Source organism: Strix aluco, chromosome 19, assembly GCF_031877795.1.
Source record: "Strix aluco isolate bStrAlu1 chromosome 19, bStrAlu1.hap1, whole genome shotgun sequence".
Classification (NCBI taxonomy): domain Eukaryota; kingdom Metazoa; phylum Chordata; class Aves; order Strigiformes; family Strigidae; genus Strix; species Strix aluco.
This window is the reverse complement of record NC_133949.1, coordinates 14,052,583-14,071,249: the sequence shown is the minus strand read 5'-3', so window position 1 is coordinate 14,071,249 and position 18,667 is coordinate 14,052,583. Positions and strand designations below refer to the sequence as shown.

At 36.6% G+C, this 18,667-nt stretch overlaps 1 protein-coding gene across 9 annotated transcripts in view; it reads right to left on the bottom strand.

The window, feature by feature from the left end:
- The window catches only part of USP32 (ubiquitin specific peptidase 32), a 126,171-nt gene that overhangs the window by 87,351 nt on the left and 20,153 nt on the right, over positions 1 to 18,667 (bottom strand). For all 9 annotated transcript variants that reach the window (XR_012625790.1, XR_012625791.1, XR_012625792.1 and 6 more), the window contains exons 2-5: positions 16,048 to 16,175; positions 7,665 to 7,770; positions 6,950 to 7,068; positions 3,437 to 3,596 (exon numbers count right to left, since the gene is read on the bottom strand). Coding sequence is in view for 4 of the 9 variants with exons in the window: in XM_074845647.1 (XP_074701748.1) it covers positions 3,437 to 3,596; positions 6,950 to 7,068; positions 7,665 to 7,770; positions 16,048 to 16,175 (513 nt within the window). In the remaining 5 variants the exon portion in view is untranslated. The remainder of the gene's footprint in view (positions 1 to 3,436; positions 3,597 to 6,949; positions 7,069 to 7,664; positions 7,771 to 16,047; positions 16,176 to 18,667) is intronic.

Below are 18,667 nucleotides of genomic sequence, written 5' to 3'. Positions count from 1 at the left end.
ATTCTTTAGATTGACCTGATTAGACTGCAATTATCAAACTTTAAAAAAAAAAAAAACAACAAACAAACCAGCAAGGCCCCAAGAATTCATACTTTACTGCAATTACTTCCAAGTGCTCCAGCACTTACATTTTTCCCTACTTTTGCATCTGTTGTATGACATTCCTATACTGTCTCAACTCACAAGGGAATCATTGGATACACTGTAAAGAAAGTATTTGTCCAGACCTGGGAGAGGCTGGTTAGTTCACCAACAGGTTAGTTCACCAGTTCATCTTCCTACTATCTTAAATTCCTGCCAGATTTCCGTATCTGTCATTTGAAAGATACCAGGCTGCAGACATCATAACACAGCACAACTACTTTCTGGTTTTCTTATTACAAAGGTTAACTGGAAAACAACAAAAATACAGTAAAATTTAAGTTTTTCTAGAGATCCAAACATAACTGCCATAGGAGCTTTCCAAATTTGCTTAAGTATACTGAGCTTGTGGACAGTATGCACTTGGTAACGTTTTACTGATTCAAAAATACATGTAAGCTACATAGTTTTCTGGAATACAATTTAAGGCTTGACCCCAGATCTGACATGCACTTGAAGATTCAATAATCACTTCAAGCACTCTCAAATATTTTATTTCAGCTTTCTAATCCTAACAATGGAAAACTTAATTTTTCACTCAGTTCTACCTTCATTACACTCAGTCTGACTTATAAAACTAAGCTGTCAGTAAAGAAACAGAGAACACCACCAACTACTAGGAAACACTGAACTTCTCAGTAGTCAGATGCAATACATAGCAATAGAAATTCATTTTTTCTTTCGTAAGTTAAATTTTTTTCCCCGAGAGCATAGGTTGTGTTGAAAGACCCATCAGAGATCCAAAACTCTGCAAACATATTTCACAAGGCTTTAAAAAATCTGGTAATTTCTCCAACGGAACACGTAGCCATATGAACTAGCACACATGAAAGAACCACACGTGCATGTTTCCTAGGAAAGAAAGACGACTAAACACTCCCTTCTGTAATTCAGTTTACAGTATCAGATGCCACAATACACAGGAGTGTTATGAAATTATTATAAACCAACTGGATCATAGAGAGATTAAAACCAAATACGGGAATATTACTTGAACTTCTAACCATAAAATATGAGGAATTATAAGATACAGCTACAAGGCAGAGTGAGCTGATTTCAGAATTGACATTTTCAACAAAGATGATGGTTACGCTGAGGTAGGATCACTGAGTCTGCTATGAAAATTTAAACAGAGAGCAAGACAGTTGCTTCATGAAGGAGTCACTATATGTAAGAGCAATTAAGCAAGATTTCAGACTGTACAGTTGAAGATGTCAAAGAGGTAACTGGGAGTCAGAGGGGACAAGAGCCATTAAATGGAAAACAGACTACACTCCTGCAGAAGGCGTGCTCGGGAAAGGATCACAAGGCTGAAATGATAGCAGAGACACTGTGATTAGTTGATAGGTCCCTGCAATCAGAAAGGCTCAAACTGAGGTACTTGAGGCAATTTGATTTGATAGAGACTGATTAAGTAACTGAGATTCTGTTAAGACAAAGGTTGAGGAATTGGAGATGAGAAGATGAGAATACCCTCTTCTACAAAATGAAAAGAAATTTAAAAAGTAACTAGTACAGTAGAAACAAATATGACACAGAACCACCTAAACAATTTTTTTCCAAGAATCAGAACAGATTTTGTCCCCATTCATTTTTGTCTAATATGCTTCTCATCCAGTCTCCTTAATTTTGTTTTTAATCATAGCACTTCAGTCTTAATTTCTCTAATTCTTTGTTTAAAATGGAAAAAAAATCTCTAGGCTGATAAGTTGAAGAAAGAAAGGCTTTCTTCTTGATACAAGAACACAGGTGAGGGTTGGATAAAGTAGAATGGTCTAAAGACCATTTCTTTCTTGAATCATTTATTTTGCACATCTGAAATAGCTGGGAATACAGTTGAGGGCCTGGCTGCAGATGGTAACAGTGACAGGTATATTAAAAAGATGTAAGTGTAGATATGTAAGTGAGAACAACATTAAACATGAAATAAAATCTATTAAAACAGTAGCTCTTAAAAAATCTTTTATAATTATGAACCTTGGTTTCAGTATAAATAAATTCACTGCAAAAAGCATAGTAAAAACTGTTCAGAAAAAGTTTCAATTTCAAAGCATAAAAAAAAAAAAAAAATCAAAGTAAGCTCTGAGGTAACATCCAGGGGCCTGGGGTAAAGCCTTCTTTGAACACTTAGGGCAAAGGAGACTTGACAAAGTTGGAGGCATGGCAGATCTCAGTTTGATACAGCTTGAGAGATTCTTCCCAGGGCTGAAGTCTAGAAAATTCAGAGACTTTCTTTTTTTTTTTCTTTTAGCATACTTTTCTCTACTTTATCTGTCAGACCTCACAGTATTTAATGGTCTTCTGTAACCTCAATGTCTACTGCAGTCTCTCATGTAATGCAAATAAATTACTTGTCTGTAAACTTCTAATTTTATTATGCATTTTCATTTCAGATGATCAGAACAGAATTTTATATCTAAAACCAAGAGAAAAAAAACTGTCTGTTGCTTTATTCAAGTAACCCACCCATTAAAGAGATTAAATGCCATGCTGTCACCAGCAAAGAAAACCTATGCGAGTACATAAACCACAACCAGATCGCTCAAATCACTGACATCGCAATAGCAAACACCCTTCTCCTAGGGATACCAAAGTCCCTTTACTGTAAAATGTATGCTATTATACTTGCACATCAAGTGTAATCTATCAGCCTTTTGTTTTTACATTTAATTTAAAAACCAGCCACTACTTCTTTTACATTAATACAGACATAAGGAAACACTTGTTCTTTGGAGATTATTCCTAAATGCAAATCCTGAGGAGGCTTCTCTTTAGCTAATTTAGTTCCCTGACTACATCACATGCCAGGAATATTACTTATTTTACTGCAGAAAGCAAATTAAGAGGTAATACTTATTTTTGAAACAAGCATTATTTTCAGAACTGTCTCAATAGTTTTACAATCCACTCTATCTGAAAGACCAAATATAAAACCGGTATTAATGTCAAGTCACTTTAGATAAATGTATTTGTCAAAGAGAAGACATTTTCCTTTTTATTTTTTTAATTTGCTTGGTAGCAAACTTCTACTATAAGACGTGTTGTAATCTCAGTATGGTTATCTCTTAAAAATAATGACCCACAGTGTCCTTGTACAGAACAACGTTTTCCATGTCACAGCACAAAAAGCAGAGAACAAATTAGCACAAAGAAATTTATCTCACAGAATAGAGCTGCACGTATCTCATCGGAGGAGTGAGATTTAATGAACAACTACAGCAAGGCAACAGTTTATGTCTGTGAACTCTGAAACAGTTTTTAAAAATGCGCATAATAACAAGCATCATTTACTTACAGTGTGTGACTCCAGCCAGGGTTTGGTAGAAGGTGGGGGTATCGCTATCATCAGTGAGTGTCACATACACACCTCCAGACAGCAGCCAGCGGGAAAACGTGAAAGCATCTTTGTTGTGCAATAGCCAAACCCTGAACTTCTCATAGTTTACCTTTTCACCCTGCAAGGAAAATAAGAAAGTGTGAGCTGGTTTTCTCTGCTTTCTCAGTACCAGCAAACAGTAACCATCCAGCTGTATGAACAAGAATTGGGACAATCTCCTACAAAAATAAGCACTAAAATAAATTTTTTCTTTGGATCCATGCCTGTTTTTCCATTTCATTCTGAAATACAGCACTGGGAGGGAAATTAGACTCCTCAGCTCTCTCTGCATTTCAACCACCTACTCAATGTGGCCTTTGGAAAGTAATTTACTCTGAACCTCAGGTTAAAGGGATTAGAAGAAAAATGGTTACTTACAACTCAGAATAACAGAGGTTATTTTTATGAATTTAAATTTATTATGATAGACAAAAACTCCTATGTGCCAAATAACAGGTGCTATAAAATCACAAACGTTCTGTGCAAGTATACAAACACTTAACACAGAAAAATTAGATTTGTGAACAACTAATAGTATGATTAATCACTACGGTAGCATGTCAATTTTTTGCCTCTATTGATCAACACCCACTTAGGAGCACACATGTAAACATGACATTCACAGTATCTCCTAATGCAGTCTCTCCCACTGGATGTCTTATGGAACTGCGTGTTTGGGAATACATAAAAACTATAGATTCACAGTTTAAATGCTGGAGAGGCTGTTTAAACCATTTAGTTGAATGGTTTCCAAGCTGTGGCCATGAAACCAGAGGGCTCAGCAGACTAATTTCAACAGGACCTACAAAACTAACTAAAATAAAAGCAAACCTATTATCAGTAGACAAACTCATTATATGGAGATCCTCATCTCCATGGGAAATAAACAGGGGTCTGCAAAGTGAAAGAGGTTTAAAGTCATTGATTATTTTAACTGCTCTAATACCACAGACCATTAAACTCCACTGAATTACACCTCTACAGAATCCAACAATTTGCATTTGGCCACGGACTATCTGTGACTGCCAACTGCAGAAAACTGAAAATCCACTACTTCCTTTGCCAGGTTGCTCAAATGGTTGATGACCATCACTGCTAAAACATCTGCTTCATATTCCAATTGTAAAGGATTATTTCTGGTTCCATGTACTCATTCTTTTTATGCCTCTTTTTCTTAGACTAAAGTGTGTTACATTTTCTTCCAACAAATACGTGCAGAAATACCCCAACACTTCCAGCTACTGTCATAGACTTCCACATGGTGATAATTCAAGGAAGTCAAGATGCTGCAGTGCTATTCCATCAGCAGTTTAATCTGTATATATCCACGCTGCTGACTGACAGCATGGTCCTAACCTTCCTCTTACCAACACTGTTTCTGATCCCTCATCCCTTCGCTTTTGTGACCGCAATCACATTAGTGCAGTCGTGTGGCAAAACAGATCGAGCTGAAAGATAACCTACAGAATTAGGAGCTACAGAAAAAGGGCTTACTTCTCAGCCAGGTCAGTTTTCCAATCCAGTTCATCAAGGCATCATATAAATACTTGAGCCAACACAAAGGTAGGAGGAATGAATGAATGACAGAAATAGGGTAACTCAACAACGTGGGCTTTGCAGGATTTAACCCATTATGGAGCCACTTGCTTAAGCAAAATACCCCTCTACTGCCAAATTAACAGAGAAGAAAAAAGCAGCCCACAATTATTTTCTTTTAATTTCTCTAACAGTTTGGATCAGAGACAAGATCATTTTCTTCCTGCCTGTTCCTCTACTTTCCCTCTACTTTTTGCTCGGCTTTCTGTAAATGCAGCAAGAACTCTGTCACGTTTCACTAAGACTCTGCATTGTTCCAACTGATTAGAGGAAGGACAAGGAAGAAGAGGGACAGGAAATCTTTCAACAGGGGGGAAAAAAGCATTTGAAGCAAGAAATGTTATAGCTGAACCATAATGGAACTTGAGCAACTACAGCAGCACAGGTATCACTGGGTTTGTTTCCTGTATTTCAGAAGAGTGAGGAAAGCTCAGATGTATTTTAAAGCTTATATTTCTAGATGAGTACATGCAATAATTCTGAAGAATAGAAGTACCTATAAACATCATCCTTGAAAGCATAAACTCATCCGCCATACGGCAGGAAGGAAGGCCCACAGCAGGAACATTAAACTTTCTCACTCTCCAGCAGTGACCTAGTATGATTAACAGGCCAGTAAATCCTGCTGAGTGGGTTATTACACTATTTTCATTTTAAAAGAAAAATCAATATACTGCATTTTCTTGAACAGGAAAATGGTATGAAGCCAGATTGATACTTCTCTTCCTGCAAGTCTTCATGAAGTATTTCTGGATTTCTTGGACAGCGTGCAATTAACTTCTAGGGTGTAATTCATCACACCATATTGATGGGAAATTATAAATAGGAAATACTGAAGTCGGTCAGCTCCAGAAACTGGACTGCAGTATACATATGATTTATGATTCCAGCCAAGAATGAAGAATGTAATCATTGCCTACAAAGCCAACATGATACCACCACCAGATTAAATGAGTCTGCCTCAGCCAATGCCCATAACCAAAGTTATCTTCAACACAGTACAATAAAATTTAAGGTAAGTAAGTAATCTGATATCCACACATAAAGCTTCTAGTCAATCAGTTTTTCAGTGGAATGTACAATGATGACTGGATTTTGCTGATCTATAGTCCTCCGATAACAAATGAAGCAACCAAAAGCATAAAAACCTGACAATTCACCAGGATCACTAGTGCCACAGAAGTACCTGTGAATATTTAAAAGTAACAATAGCCTGTTTCAGAGGAGGACTTCACCAAACTTCATAAACATTACATCTCTCAAACAACCTAAAGCATAAATAAATGTTGTATCTCAACCTAAAGCATAAATAAATGTTGTATCTCAACCTAAAGCATAAATAAATGTTGTATCTCCTGGCAGGCAGAGCGAGACAAAAATAATACTATAAAACTATTATTTTTAAGCAATCACTGCTGGCAGGCATTTTTAAATCCAGGATGCAGATTTTCTTTCCCCTTTCAGATCTGTGTTCTAGATTTCTTCCCTGATTGCAATAAAATGTCCACACTAATGAATACATTTCCACTAGCAATATTAGTATTTAAATTTACTTGATAACATGATTACCCTTGGGAAATTATATCTTTCAAACTAGCACAGCAAGTAAGCAGCATGGAGAATGCCTACATTTATATACCAAGCTGCTATTCACATCAACACAAATTAATGTAATATTACACCATAAAAAACTATGAGCTTTTACCCAATTTAAACAAGGCCAATTTGTTACCATACATGCACGAGCATGTACATGTCAGAGAAAAACAAACCACCCAATGTAATGCTCCACTTTGTCGTAAATGCAATAGGATAAAACCTGTATGAAAGAAATACCTCAGAGAAACATTTCTTGAGTGACTCTGGGACTTTCCCATCAACAACATGCAGCATCTTCTCCATCTCTTCACGGACAACATAACTCCCAGATTCATTAGAAAAGAGACTGAAAATGTCTGAGGAAGTAGAGATATGTTTAAGCAACTATGTTAGTTACATTTTTCAAATGTGAAATTTACAACTGGCTGAGAACGCCAAAGGCTGCGCAACAACTAAAGGACTAAAAACTTAAGCTGATTCAATTTCAGCATAACTCAGTAAGGTTTAGGCCAAGAAGTATCTCCGTTTTCTTTTACCATTGTCCACTAATCAAAAGGAAAATAAATACTATCAAGTCAAATTAACAGGGAAGACAAAACAACAGAAGTCAGTAGGCAGATGCTTTCATTTGTTTTGAAAAATATCAATGCCGTCCTCCTTCCTCTGCCCACATACAGCGGCCAACAGTCCTTCTGTAGGATCCTAACATTTACAGTCATGACGACTTATCAAATATTTCATTTTGGTGAGTATAGAAAACAAAAATACACTGAATTTTAAAATACACAGCTAAAAATGTCTAGAAAAATACTGTCTTTATTGGCAAATGTATGCCCTGATTAAATATAAAAATACAGACTTGGTATACCACAATTGATGTTTGCTTTACACAAGTGTACTTTACACTCACTATTCACTATCCTGTTGTTCCTGTTTAAGTTACATTACTTACATTTTGCTTTCTCTTCCTCTCTGCCTCTTGTAAGTAGAACTAATCCGACTATCAAGTTATTGAAGTGCAGCCCTTTGGATATTCCTCCAAATGAACAGTAGATAACCTAGAAGAATAAAACAGAGAAGTTAACCAAAAAGTTAACTGGGAGAACAGAGATATCAGAGCTAAAAGCAACATGTACTGAGACGCCATCTTATCTGGTTTTCAGGCTAGTCACCTCACATTCAGTTAAACACCCTTCTATACTAATTCTGTTACACTTTTGTATATCTTCCAGTATCTATAAAATAGCCCTTCCAGGGTATTTTATTTAGTGAAACAGGTACTTTTCATGAACAGCAATATATAAAAAAAAAAATCAGAATCCTCCAATGAAGTCAGCTTCTTGCTTGCTCACTGGTGCTACTTTCCCAGACTTCTTTATCAAGGTAATAAAGATGAAATCTCCTCCAGACTAGGCTTTGATAGTCTCAAAGCCATTAAGAGGTTGTTGGAGCATCAAGTGTTTCATTGCCCCAATCACAGGAGATGCACTTCCAGCAAGCCATCAAAAACTACTGCTTCAAAAAGATGTGACACACACACACACAACACTTCCCATCAACTATACCTCAAATATCTTAACACTGCAACTGTTGCTTGAATGACCATTCCAGTTTAGCACCCCACTCTAACCATAGTATTTAAATCTGTCTTCCAATAGAAAGCACTAGGAATCAAGACTTGTGTTCAGAAGTTACTCAAAGATCCGCGGAGCACGCACCAGGAGCAACACAGTCAACGGAAAGGCTGGAGCATTTACCTTTTACATGAGAAGTCTGTACACTGCAGCTTAACTTACTCAACAGCATCTTAACAGTGATTCAACACTGATATATGAGATACGAAGTCAGTCAGTCAGTCATTTTAGGACAAACAGCAACTACTTTTAGTAAACGAGAACTACCAACTCGCTTATTGCAATATATTACTTCACCTTGCCCCTAATACTAGAGAGCACAAATGAAAGTACATATGCTGTACTGCTCTTCAAACACGGGACTCCTCCTGTAACCCCAAATCTATTCCTGCAAGCACCAGGACTTCATCGGTATCACAAGACAGAAATCTGCATTAGGTATTAGAATTTAAAAGAGTCAGAACTTATCAATTATTCTTACATAGAAGAATTATTTCAGTGTCTATGTCTTAGAATTTGATTTTCTTATAGGTATCACACAGAGTGTCTAACCATAAAGAGAAAGCATTAAGCCTAGCTGATGGGGAACTATTACTGTGAAAGACCAGAACAAAGTGATTTGTCACTGATCATGGTTTGGATCACAGAATTATTTGCTGAACTTGTTTTTTAAATTTAACTTTTTCAGAGGTAAAGATAAAGGAACCAAGATCAACTTCTATAAAGAAAAGTGATCTGTACATTTAAAATAGTATTTTCTTTACTTACATCTGAATTACATTTTAAATAAACAATATTAAAACCAGGACATGTACACACCAGTTAGGTACTACTTTCTCATTTTTCTCCAGTAAAGCCTTGAGTATATTCTTTATATGAGAATTTAGCCAAATAGCAACAGCTGACTTCAGAAGTCAGCAGAGCTTCAGAATTATTGTGGTCAGATTCATTATTTTGTGTATTACTCACAAAGCAGAGTAAATCATTAGTAAATCGTGGGATGAAACCCACAGATCTTAACTGCAATACCTGTATCCCTCCCCATCTTTTGTTAGTTTTTAAACATATCAACTACAAACAAACACAGTTCTAAACAGCTAAACCAACACTTTTAACTTTTTTTGACTTCCTAAGGTCTGGGGTTTTTTTCTCTTTGAAACTACAAATGCTTGCATAATGAATTTTAGCCTTTTTTGCAAGCCTACCAAAGACGCCATGACACCTTGGGGCCCACAGACAAAAATCCACCAATCTAGAGAATTAAAATACTTTTTAAATTTTTTTAAAGTTTCCACCGTAACCATCAGGAAACATTTACACTCACGGATGATTAGAAAACAACTGTGAGAGATGGTATGTGCAACTGGAGTGACACTTGTCTTCTAGACTATCAGCAGTTCTGGAAAAAATGCATGTCACTGACATTATCTTAAGTGTGTGACATCCTGTGAATCTACCCAACAAGTTAGAGTTTTAAACACATCAAAACAACCTACTTTTAAACCATCATAAAACAAAATCACTCCAGGGGTGTATAAATTCTCATTTTAATTAGGACTTGAGTTCTGAAGTCTCGAAGTTGGTACAGCACAGAATCTACCACTGCACGACGACCTCCCACAAATAGCAGAATTAGGGTCATAAACCTACTAGATGCATCCAGTGAACACTCCAGTATAATAAATTTATCTTTGAAAAAACACGGGAATAATTCTAAACCAGATTTAAAAAAATGAATCAAAGCTACATTTAAGTATGATTAGAATCTTGCCTGTCTCTTTGCAGACACATACAGCCTACATTTTTTTGTTTGGTTGGTTTTTTTTAAGTACTTCCCATCTTCTGCCTCTCAACACTGTAGTTTCATTGCTGGTTTAAACCAGTGCTAACCGTTCCCCTGCCCCCAACAACTCACTCCCACCCACACTCCACTTCCTACATCTACACCAAAACAAGCATTCATGTAGCAGGACTATGAATGAAATCAGGGAACCAACCTGGGTTTGAATTAACCATTTTTGTTATCAGGTTTCACTAATCCAGTTTGAAGTGGGTGACCTCAGAGTGAGAGTAAGTAGCCAGAATTAAGCTGAGTGTGAAACTAGTACAAAATAACTACATAAATGATATTTCAAATATTACAAGAGACCTTTTCTACGCTACCATAACCACGTAGGTCATTCTGTGTAAACAAGCACAGCCTATTATCAGTTGTGCCCTTCAAAGGAGTCAGCACAACGGCACAATGAAGTGCAATAAGGAGGAAACCAATTCTCAACAGGCTGAAACCCCTTTGCAAAATGCGAGTGCCACGTGTCCCAAAATAAGAACCCAAAAAGTTACCATCTCACTGACACAGGTCTAATACACCAGGAAATTGTTTTACTGAAGACCTGACAACTGTCAAGCTGTAAGCAAAGAAATCAGCAAAGTACATCAGAAGAATTTGAGCCTTTCACACTGATAAAGCAAAATGTAACAAAATTTGTTGCCAAAAGATTTATTTACCTTAAAACAAATAGGTGAGCACTGGAAACAGATGCAAGAGAAAATAAAATCTTCCTGTGTTGTTAAAAAGAACAGCTTTTGAGGTCATCTGCTGACCACTATTTGTTATTAATTAAAAAGTTTAGCTTCCTTAGTGGTTTAATCACTTAGAATAATGTTTCATAATAAATTACTTGTAAATCACAAAGTAACACTAATCTGACACTTTTCAGAGACAGTTCTGAGTAAAGATGGAAACAAACTGACAGCGGCTACAGAAAACCTCTGTAAATAGGTGCAATAGGACCACTGTGAGACTTTGAACCTGTAGTTTTTCCTATTAAATAAAAGGGAGAAGAAATCAGCTGAAAACTCCCAAAGAATATATTACATGCCTGCTGACTTCCACATCTGCAGAGGCTGGCTGGCTCGAGAGTCTCTCGAGGATAATGGTGTGGGGCTCAAAAAAGGAGCTTCAGAAACATCTGATGACAAAGCTCAGACAGTACCTCAGCCTAAATGAGTCGGGATTCTACAAGAGGTTCACAAGGTTACATGGAACAAGAAGAAAGTTACTGGAACCAAAAGCCCTCTTTCTATCCCCTCTTTCCCCTCCAGTAACAGCAGTCAGTGCTGCAGCCAGAATCCTCAAGCACAAGGAAAGGGTGGAAGAGAAGGGTTCAGTACCAGAAGGGAGTGAATGAGTGAAGGACTCTCTCGGGTGGGGTTTCCATATCAAGTAAAAATTAAGCCAGGACTGGGAGTGACCAAACAAAACCAGCCATGGGCCTGTCAAGGGCACTGGTTAGATCTGGCTAAGCCACACAGTGCTATAGTAGCAAAAAGAAGAAAAGGAAATACCCAAGACAGACTGGCTACATTAGATTTCCTACAGCAGCTGCCCTTTATGCTTTGTGTATAACAAGGTGTGGAAAATCTACCCCTGTTGCCTTTCCAGCAATAGGAAGAAGACTGGCAGAATTCATTTGCAGAATGTGTTTTAGACCTCCAACGAAGTATCAGGCAACTAGGTAGTAAAAAGTTCTAAAATTTTGTTCACCACTATCAGTTATTACCAGCCACAATGCTGAAGCAGACAGATTCCCTGAAGACACCTACCTCGATATGTTGTATGTGTTACCTTCTGTAAACCCCCTCCTTGTCCACCCATCAAGCTATCACTTCTCATTGCTATCCACTTAAAACTATTAAAAGGTATCTGACAGCAAGTAACTGTAAATGAGGCCAATAATACAGAAGGATCTAATTCTACAGAAAACATTATGTAGAACCTGCAGTTTCACTCCACTGTAAGACACAGTGCTACCCAAATGCATTCACTTCCCATAGGGTACCCAGATCATCCCCTTCTATTACTGAAGTTTAATCCATTTACAAATGCTTGAAGGGCTAAATTATTAAAACTAAGTTTGTGCTCTATTTGGACACAATGATTGTATATGCTTCATGGACAATGTCATGGCAGAGATTTAAAATTCCACACTTTCTGTGTCTAATCATTCTGTTTTCACAAGATGCCTTCAAGGCTACACTGCATATGCAAGCAATTTACCTTTATATTACACTGGAATCATTACTTTTTTTTTTTAAATACGCAGTTAGCTCTGCTGAATACTGTAGTTGAAGTCTTATTATAACAATTTGGATCAAAAAACCCCACAAAGAGCACAAAAAAGGAGAGAATTCTTACATTTCAGATGAACAGGACTTCCAAGACAAAAAAATATACATATGAATAAACAAATGAGAAATCACTGTTTTTCTTTCACAAATTTTAACAAAATGTGATCTTTCCTGTACACTTTATTCTCCACCACTCAAATTTAACCTTTATGTGCTTTTACTTTAAGAACAGCTATTTCATAAATTATCTTGAATAAAGCCATCTCCTCTCTTCATCCATCTGAAAGCATATTTCTAATTCATACCCATTTCTGAGTTTTTCCACTCACTTCTGTTGAACTCTGTACATTTCAGTTATGATATCAGTTGAATGCCAAATATTTATATATTATTTCAACACAGCACATTGACTGTTCATGATATAAACACAGAAAAGGAATTCTATGGACAATGTCCAATGTATTAGTATTTAACATACGCAGTTATGACCATGGGCAGCTGGCATTCCTTTTAGTTTAGCTGCTTAATCATTCTTTGGGAAGGGTTTATAAACACTGAATGATTATATAACAATATATAACAGAGATTAGTTTGCATTTCTAAGGAAGGAGGCTCCACATTTTTTCACATTTAACGTGCTATTTGGAAAACTTCTAATAAGATGCACCATCAAAATACGATGTAATTTTGTATTTTCCAAAATTATTTAATACTGTTGCAGCTTTACTTAAAAATAGCCACACCCAGACAGTACCATAGCAGTTTACATTTCAGAATGTAAAATTTAGTATAATTATATGGTAGACAGTCATATTTTTTTTTTTACAAAATTTAAGCCTGACATGTTATGTTTCATGGATAACTGAAGAGTATAACAACAGGGTTCCTTTTCTGTTAACAAAATGGCTCAGTCTATACAAACAGTTCCCTTCAGGTCCAAATCCCTGGCCCTGTGCCCACATGCTCCAGTAAGCCTGCTGGAAGAGGAGGAGAGGATGCTCGAGGCATTCTTTTGGCTACTTTCTCTAGAGAGTATAAAATGTCTTGGATTCTTTCCTGATTTTATCCCTATGACCCCTCTTCTCTCTCAGTCCTTGAGAAGTCTGCGTTCTTGTTCTTTTGGCAGCCCCTTAAATGTGTCCTTCATGTTTCTGTTAGCACCATCCCTCTTTTCTTTGCATTACTTAGACCGCAGCTTGTTAACCATTTAGCTACATTTGGAGAAAAAGATGCACTGACACTTAACGACTCAGCAAGTATCACAGAATGCTGTGTATAAACTGTCTCACAATCATAATATATGTAGGTCTATATAAAAGGTATAATCTAATTAGTCATTTAAATGACTGCATGGGCTGAAGTTAAGAGGTCCTTTCTCAACATTCTTCCCCACCTTAGCCTAAAATACAAAGCTACTAAAAATGCTGTCTTGAAATATTATCAGCATTCCATCCTTCCACCTCCTCTGGACAAGACTTTTTCTATCAAGATGCCCACAGCTGCATACAGTAATTGCATTATTTGTTTAGATTTAAAAATAAATGCTGTGTTCATACATCTCACGACCTGACCAGCTTTCCTGCAGTTAAAAGAATGCAGACACAGCACATCTCTTAATTTCATTTAATTAATATCTTCAACTCCATTTAGAGTTCAGAATGTTACTGTCCTGAACATTTAAAAAATGTTTCATGTGCATGACAACCATGCAAACTGTTTGACCAAAGTTCCACTGGCCTCACTTCACTGTTTTAGGTCCCTGCTGTAAAACTCTTGTGTTTTTAATTTAATGAATTCCTGAAGGCATATTGCTACTCAGATATGCAAAACTATTACCCAAAACACTCAGAGAAGACAGCCCAGCAATTTGAGGCTCAAAATGACCAATTTTAATGACTGAAAGGCTGAAAACTCAGAATAAGGCTTTAAGCTGCCTAATGACTTTGCCTGCCTTTCCACATCCTGAAGCCAGGAATTACAAAGCATCTCTTTACAGTATGAGCAGAATCGAATCCAAATTTTGTCCAAATTTCAGTATTGGAGCTCACAGATATGACTACTGCATTGCCTGGATACGAATGCTAGAAGTACACAGTCATTTGTACTAGAATTTTGAGATGTCCATGTGCCAGTTTTGATGAGATGATATCAAAAACCAATTATGATTCTTCTATTAATTTTATTTCACCAACTGGAAACCAAGAACTGCAGTATAACTGTGATCAGTGTTAAAAAAGATAATCATCACCAAAAACTGGGTCTTTAAGGACAGATTTTTAAAAAATTAAGTAGAAGGTAGCCAGCAGACATTTGAGAACCTGGAGTCTCTATTTGTGACCAAAAGTTTACTTCATCCAAATCAGTAATTTAATCCTTAACACTGGCATAAAAAGGGATAAAAAAGTACGTGTTAACTCATAATGTAAAATCCTCAACATTTTGTATTATTTCAAACCTATCGTATACAGCGTAGGATACATCTTTTTGTTTAATCTTATGGGCTACTAACAGTCAAAGCAACCAGACAACATATACAGAAATTAATACTCGAGACGTGCTTTAAGCTACAGGTCGATCATATACTTTCTTTAGATCTGATAGCGCTAACACACACTGCAATTTTTCCTGTTAAGCGCTCAAATACCCACATAAAAATCAAACTGTCAGCTATATTAGAGGCAAGTAATATCATCCTCTTTATCAACACTTACGAAAAACAGAAAAAATAATGGAGAAAAGATTAAGCTGTGAAAAAAAGTAACACTCTACTATAGTGTTGAACCTTTTGCACGCACACTTCACTACCCACATTATCTAAATAAAACTGTAAGACTCGTACGGTGCCTGTGAGGTCAATAACACTGAAGATACCAGAAATAGAAGCTGTGATTAGAAATTACATGGAGCAAGATATCATTTGAAAGGTCTGGCTAATCTTATTCTTCTCTACCAACAATATTTTAATTTCTCTCTCAAGACAAGGGTAACACTATGAAAGAAAATAATTTTTTTAAGCATGCACATGTGCAGGATGGTATTACTATTTTTTTACATATATATGCACAATATTTATATCCATGTGCCGTATTTTGATTCTGGCTATTTTTCAGTTAATTTAAACATCATATATAAAATTATTTTTTAACAACTTGTTAAGATTAATCTGCACTTTAGAAAAGAAACTAAGCGCCAGTGGAATCTCAGAGGCCCCAAAGCAAGTAAATCTCCAGAGTAAATAAAATCCTCTGTTATAATGGCTATGTAGAATGTTAAAACTTCCCAACCTTTTACTCCCCGAATCTACATCTGGATATTCAGGTTTCCTTCAAAGTTGTCTACCACCTATTAGTTGGGTTGGGATCAGTAGCTCCGCTGAGCACACATCACTGACAACCCACGATCCAAGTCTGGAATATTATCTTCAGAGAGAAAGTACATTGTGATATTGTATGAAAAATGGAAATAAACTGGCTCGTGTATCTGTATAGGCATATATGTGTGTGCACATCTATAGGTGTACATTATCAACCGTGCACGCCTCCCCACAAAAACAGCAAGTTCACAGATTACCTCAGCAACTTTTGGAGGGACTCCATCACCAAGAACCTCCCTGATGAAGCACTGTTGAGTCATGTAATAGGAGAGTCCACAGGTTCTCTTGAAAGCATCTTTCAGTCGCTTTAGCTCTATGTCTGTAACTGTGTTGAGTGAGAAGAGAGAAGAAAAAAAAAGATTTGGTCAATAAACATGTCATCGAAATATAATAGCTTAAGGACTCTCCAAATCCTATACAACTTACATTTACCTTTATAATAAAAAGATAAGAAGAAATTCAATGCATGATTTCACCTAAATAGTGGGAAAACTTGACTACTAGAAAATGAGATCTAATAATCTAATCTTACCAAAAAAAGATAAGTAAAGTAGGCCTAAAGTTAACATCAATGATTATAACAGTTCACTGCCTAAGTTTTCTCTGACTAAAGTAGCTTATTATAATTTGTTCTAAATGAAGCACCATTATTGTCACACAAAAGGAAAATAAGGTAGCTTTACGATAAATTTTACCCTGCGTGCAAGCCAGAGAAATGACCTGTAACCAACAGCAGTGAATATGAAGAGCAGCTCCAGCAGCATGCTGCAAGCAGTTTCATCTAGCAACCAGTCTACTTTTCTGTATATAAAAAAAAATTTAATCACCACTTACATGCTCATAAGACAGTACAGTGAAGCATGTATTTAACAGGAATAGTACAGTTAAACTTTAGACTAAATGAAATTCTTCACCTAAGATTTTCTTGCACAGTCAAAATCTGCTTGCCAGCTAAAACCTGTTCAAACTTGTTCACAATCTGTAAATGTGAAAAGTTTGATGACATCCCGTTTATACTTGCACATGAGCTTCCTGAAAAGCAGTCCCTGCTTTCAGATTTTACAAGTGTAAAGCAACTTCCTAACAAAGTGTTTAAGAAGTGAAGTATCTCGCTGAACAAAACAAGTCCTTTGTCAAAAAATTAAGTTGCGGAGAAGAACACACCATGACCTGGATCACACGTAAGTTACCACGTAGTGCAGAAAGAGTTATTTATCATCTCGAAGCCAAAAGAAGTGACGCTGTTCATGATCACTGTTTCACTGTATTTATAGTAAGGCATTTTCCTTACCCTGATATAACAAGCCAGACAGAAACAACACTGACATGGCCAAAAGCTTGTCAAGCTTTTTGTCAGCCAAAATAAAACAGAACACTCGAGAGCTTAATCCAGCACTCTCTTTAAAACTTCTACATTTCAATTAATTCATTCATCAAAAGAAAAAAAAATAATCACTCCTTAAAAGTAAACATTGAAACATTCCTCCCTGATTTTAATCCTAGTCACCATTGAAACAGATGACTGACTTCATTTAACAATTGTGTGTAAAATCAGAAATTGGGTTATGTTTCTTTTCAAATTTTACTATAGATTCTGGGTACTTTTGACCAGAAAGAAAATCAAAGGATCCAAGAAATAAACCTAAAGCACGACCCACGCAGCACTGGTGCTGTCAATTAACACGGATTTGGGAAAAGACATACTCAAGTTATCATCATCACATATCTTGTTTTAATAAAACAAGCATACTTTAATTATATGGCAGAAGAATGTTGGTATAATACTGTTACCTGCCTTATATGGTGATTAAATTTCACTATTTCATATTAACATCTGTCCATAGAGTCATTTTCTTTCCTTGTGTCTTTACACGTGATGCTTTAATGAATGCTCAGACACTGTTAGACACACCAGTTACAGTTTTCTTCCAAGATTTTCCCTACCTAACTGAAAACAGACTCTCAGATAGGATATTTACAACCTGAAGTGACACTCTCCACACTCCCCAGCTCTTCTGAATCACGGAAACAGGAAGCAAAACAAAGATTCTACAAAGAAACCGATCCTCCTCGCGCCGCAGCTTTTCCTCCAAACGTGCAAGACATGAACAGAAGTGCTCCACATCAGAGGGATGCTTCACCTCCTCTCCTCCGCACCTCTTGCGCGCAACGTAACTGCAGCAGATTTTCAGCCAACGGGAACAACTCCCCACCACATGTTTAATCAGTGAAAGCTTGGGATTGCTAAGGGGACATAAAAAAAGGGGAAGCTACTGGTTTCATTATTTTGGCAAGGTAAAGCCAACAACCTAGATCCTAGACAAAATCTAGCAATGGTTCTTTGATGAAAATACTTTAAACCGGTTGTGGTTTTTTATATGCACGCACGCACACACTTTTTTTCTCCCCTCCAGTTAATTTTTTTGAACTCCTCACCAGTTAATCCAATCTGGTTTGTGCTCATTTGGCAAAAAAGTTTATACACAAACAGAGCGTTAATTAACCAGATGCTTACAGCTTTACACATATTATAATGGACTTTCAAGCAACCTTATTATTGCTTACTGAAAAAATAAGGTTGAAACATACAAAATACACACAGCCACTTAATACAGCATTGTGTCATTATCCTTGTTTTCAGGTTTAGTTTCCTGGCTGCATAGAAAATTCAAATAATGTGCATTAAAAATCACGAGGGGAATTTTTTTTTTTCCTTCCAGCATTCACTAGTAACTATGGATTTTGTGTCACTTGATCCAATTCCTTGAAGTTTCTCCCCAGCGTGGCAGCACGGAGGGGAGGAGGGAAGGCAGCTCC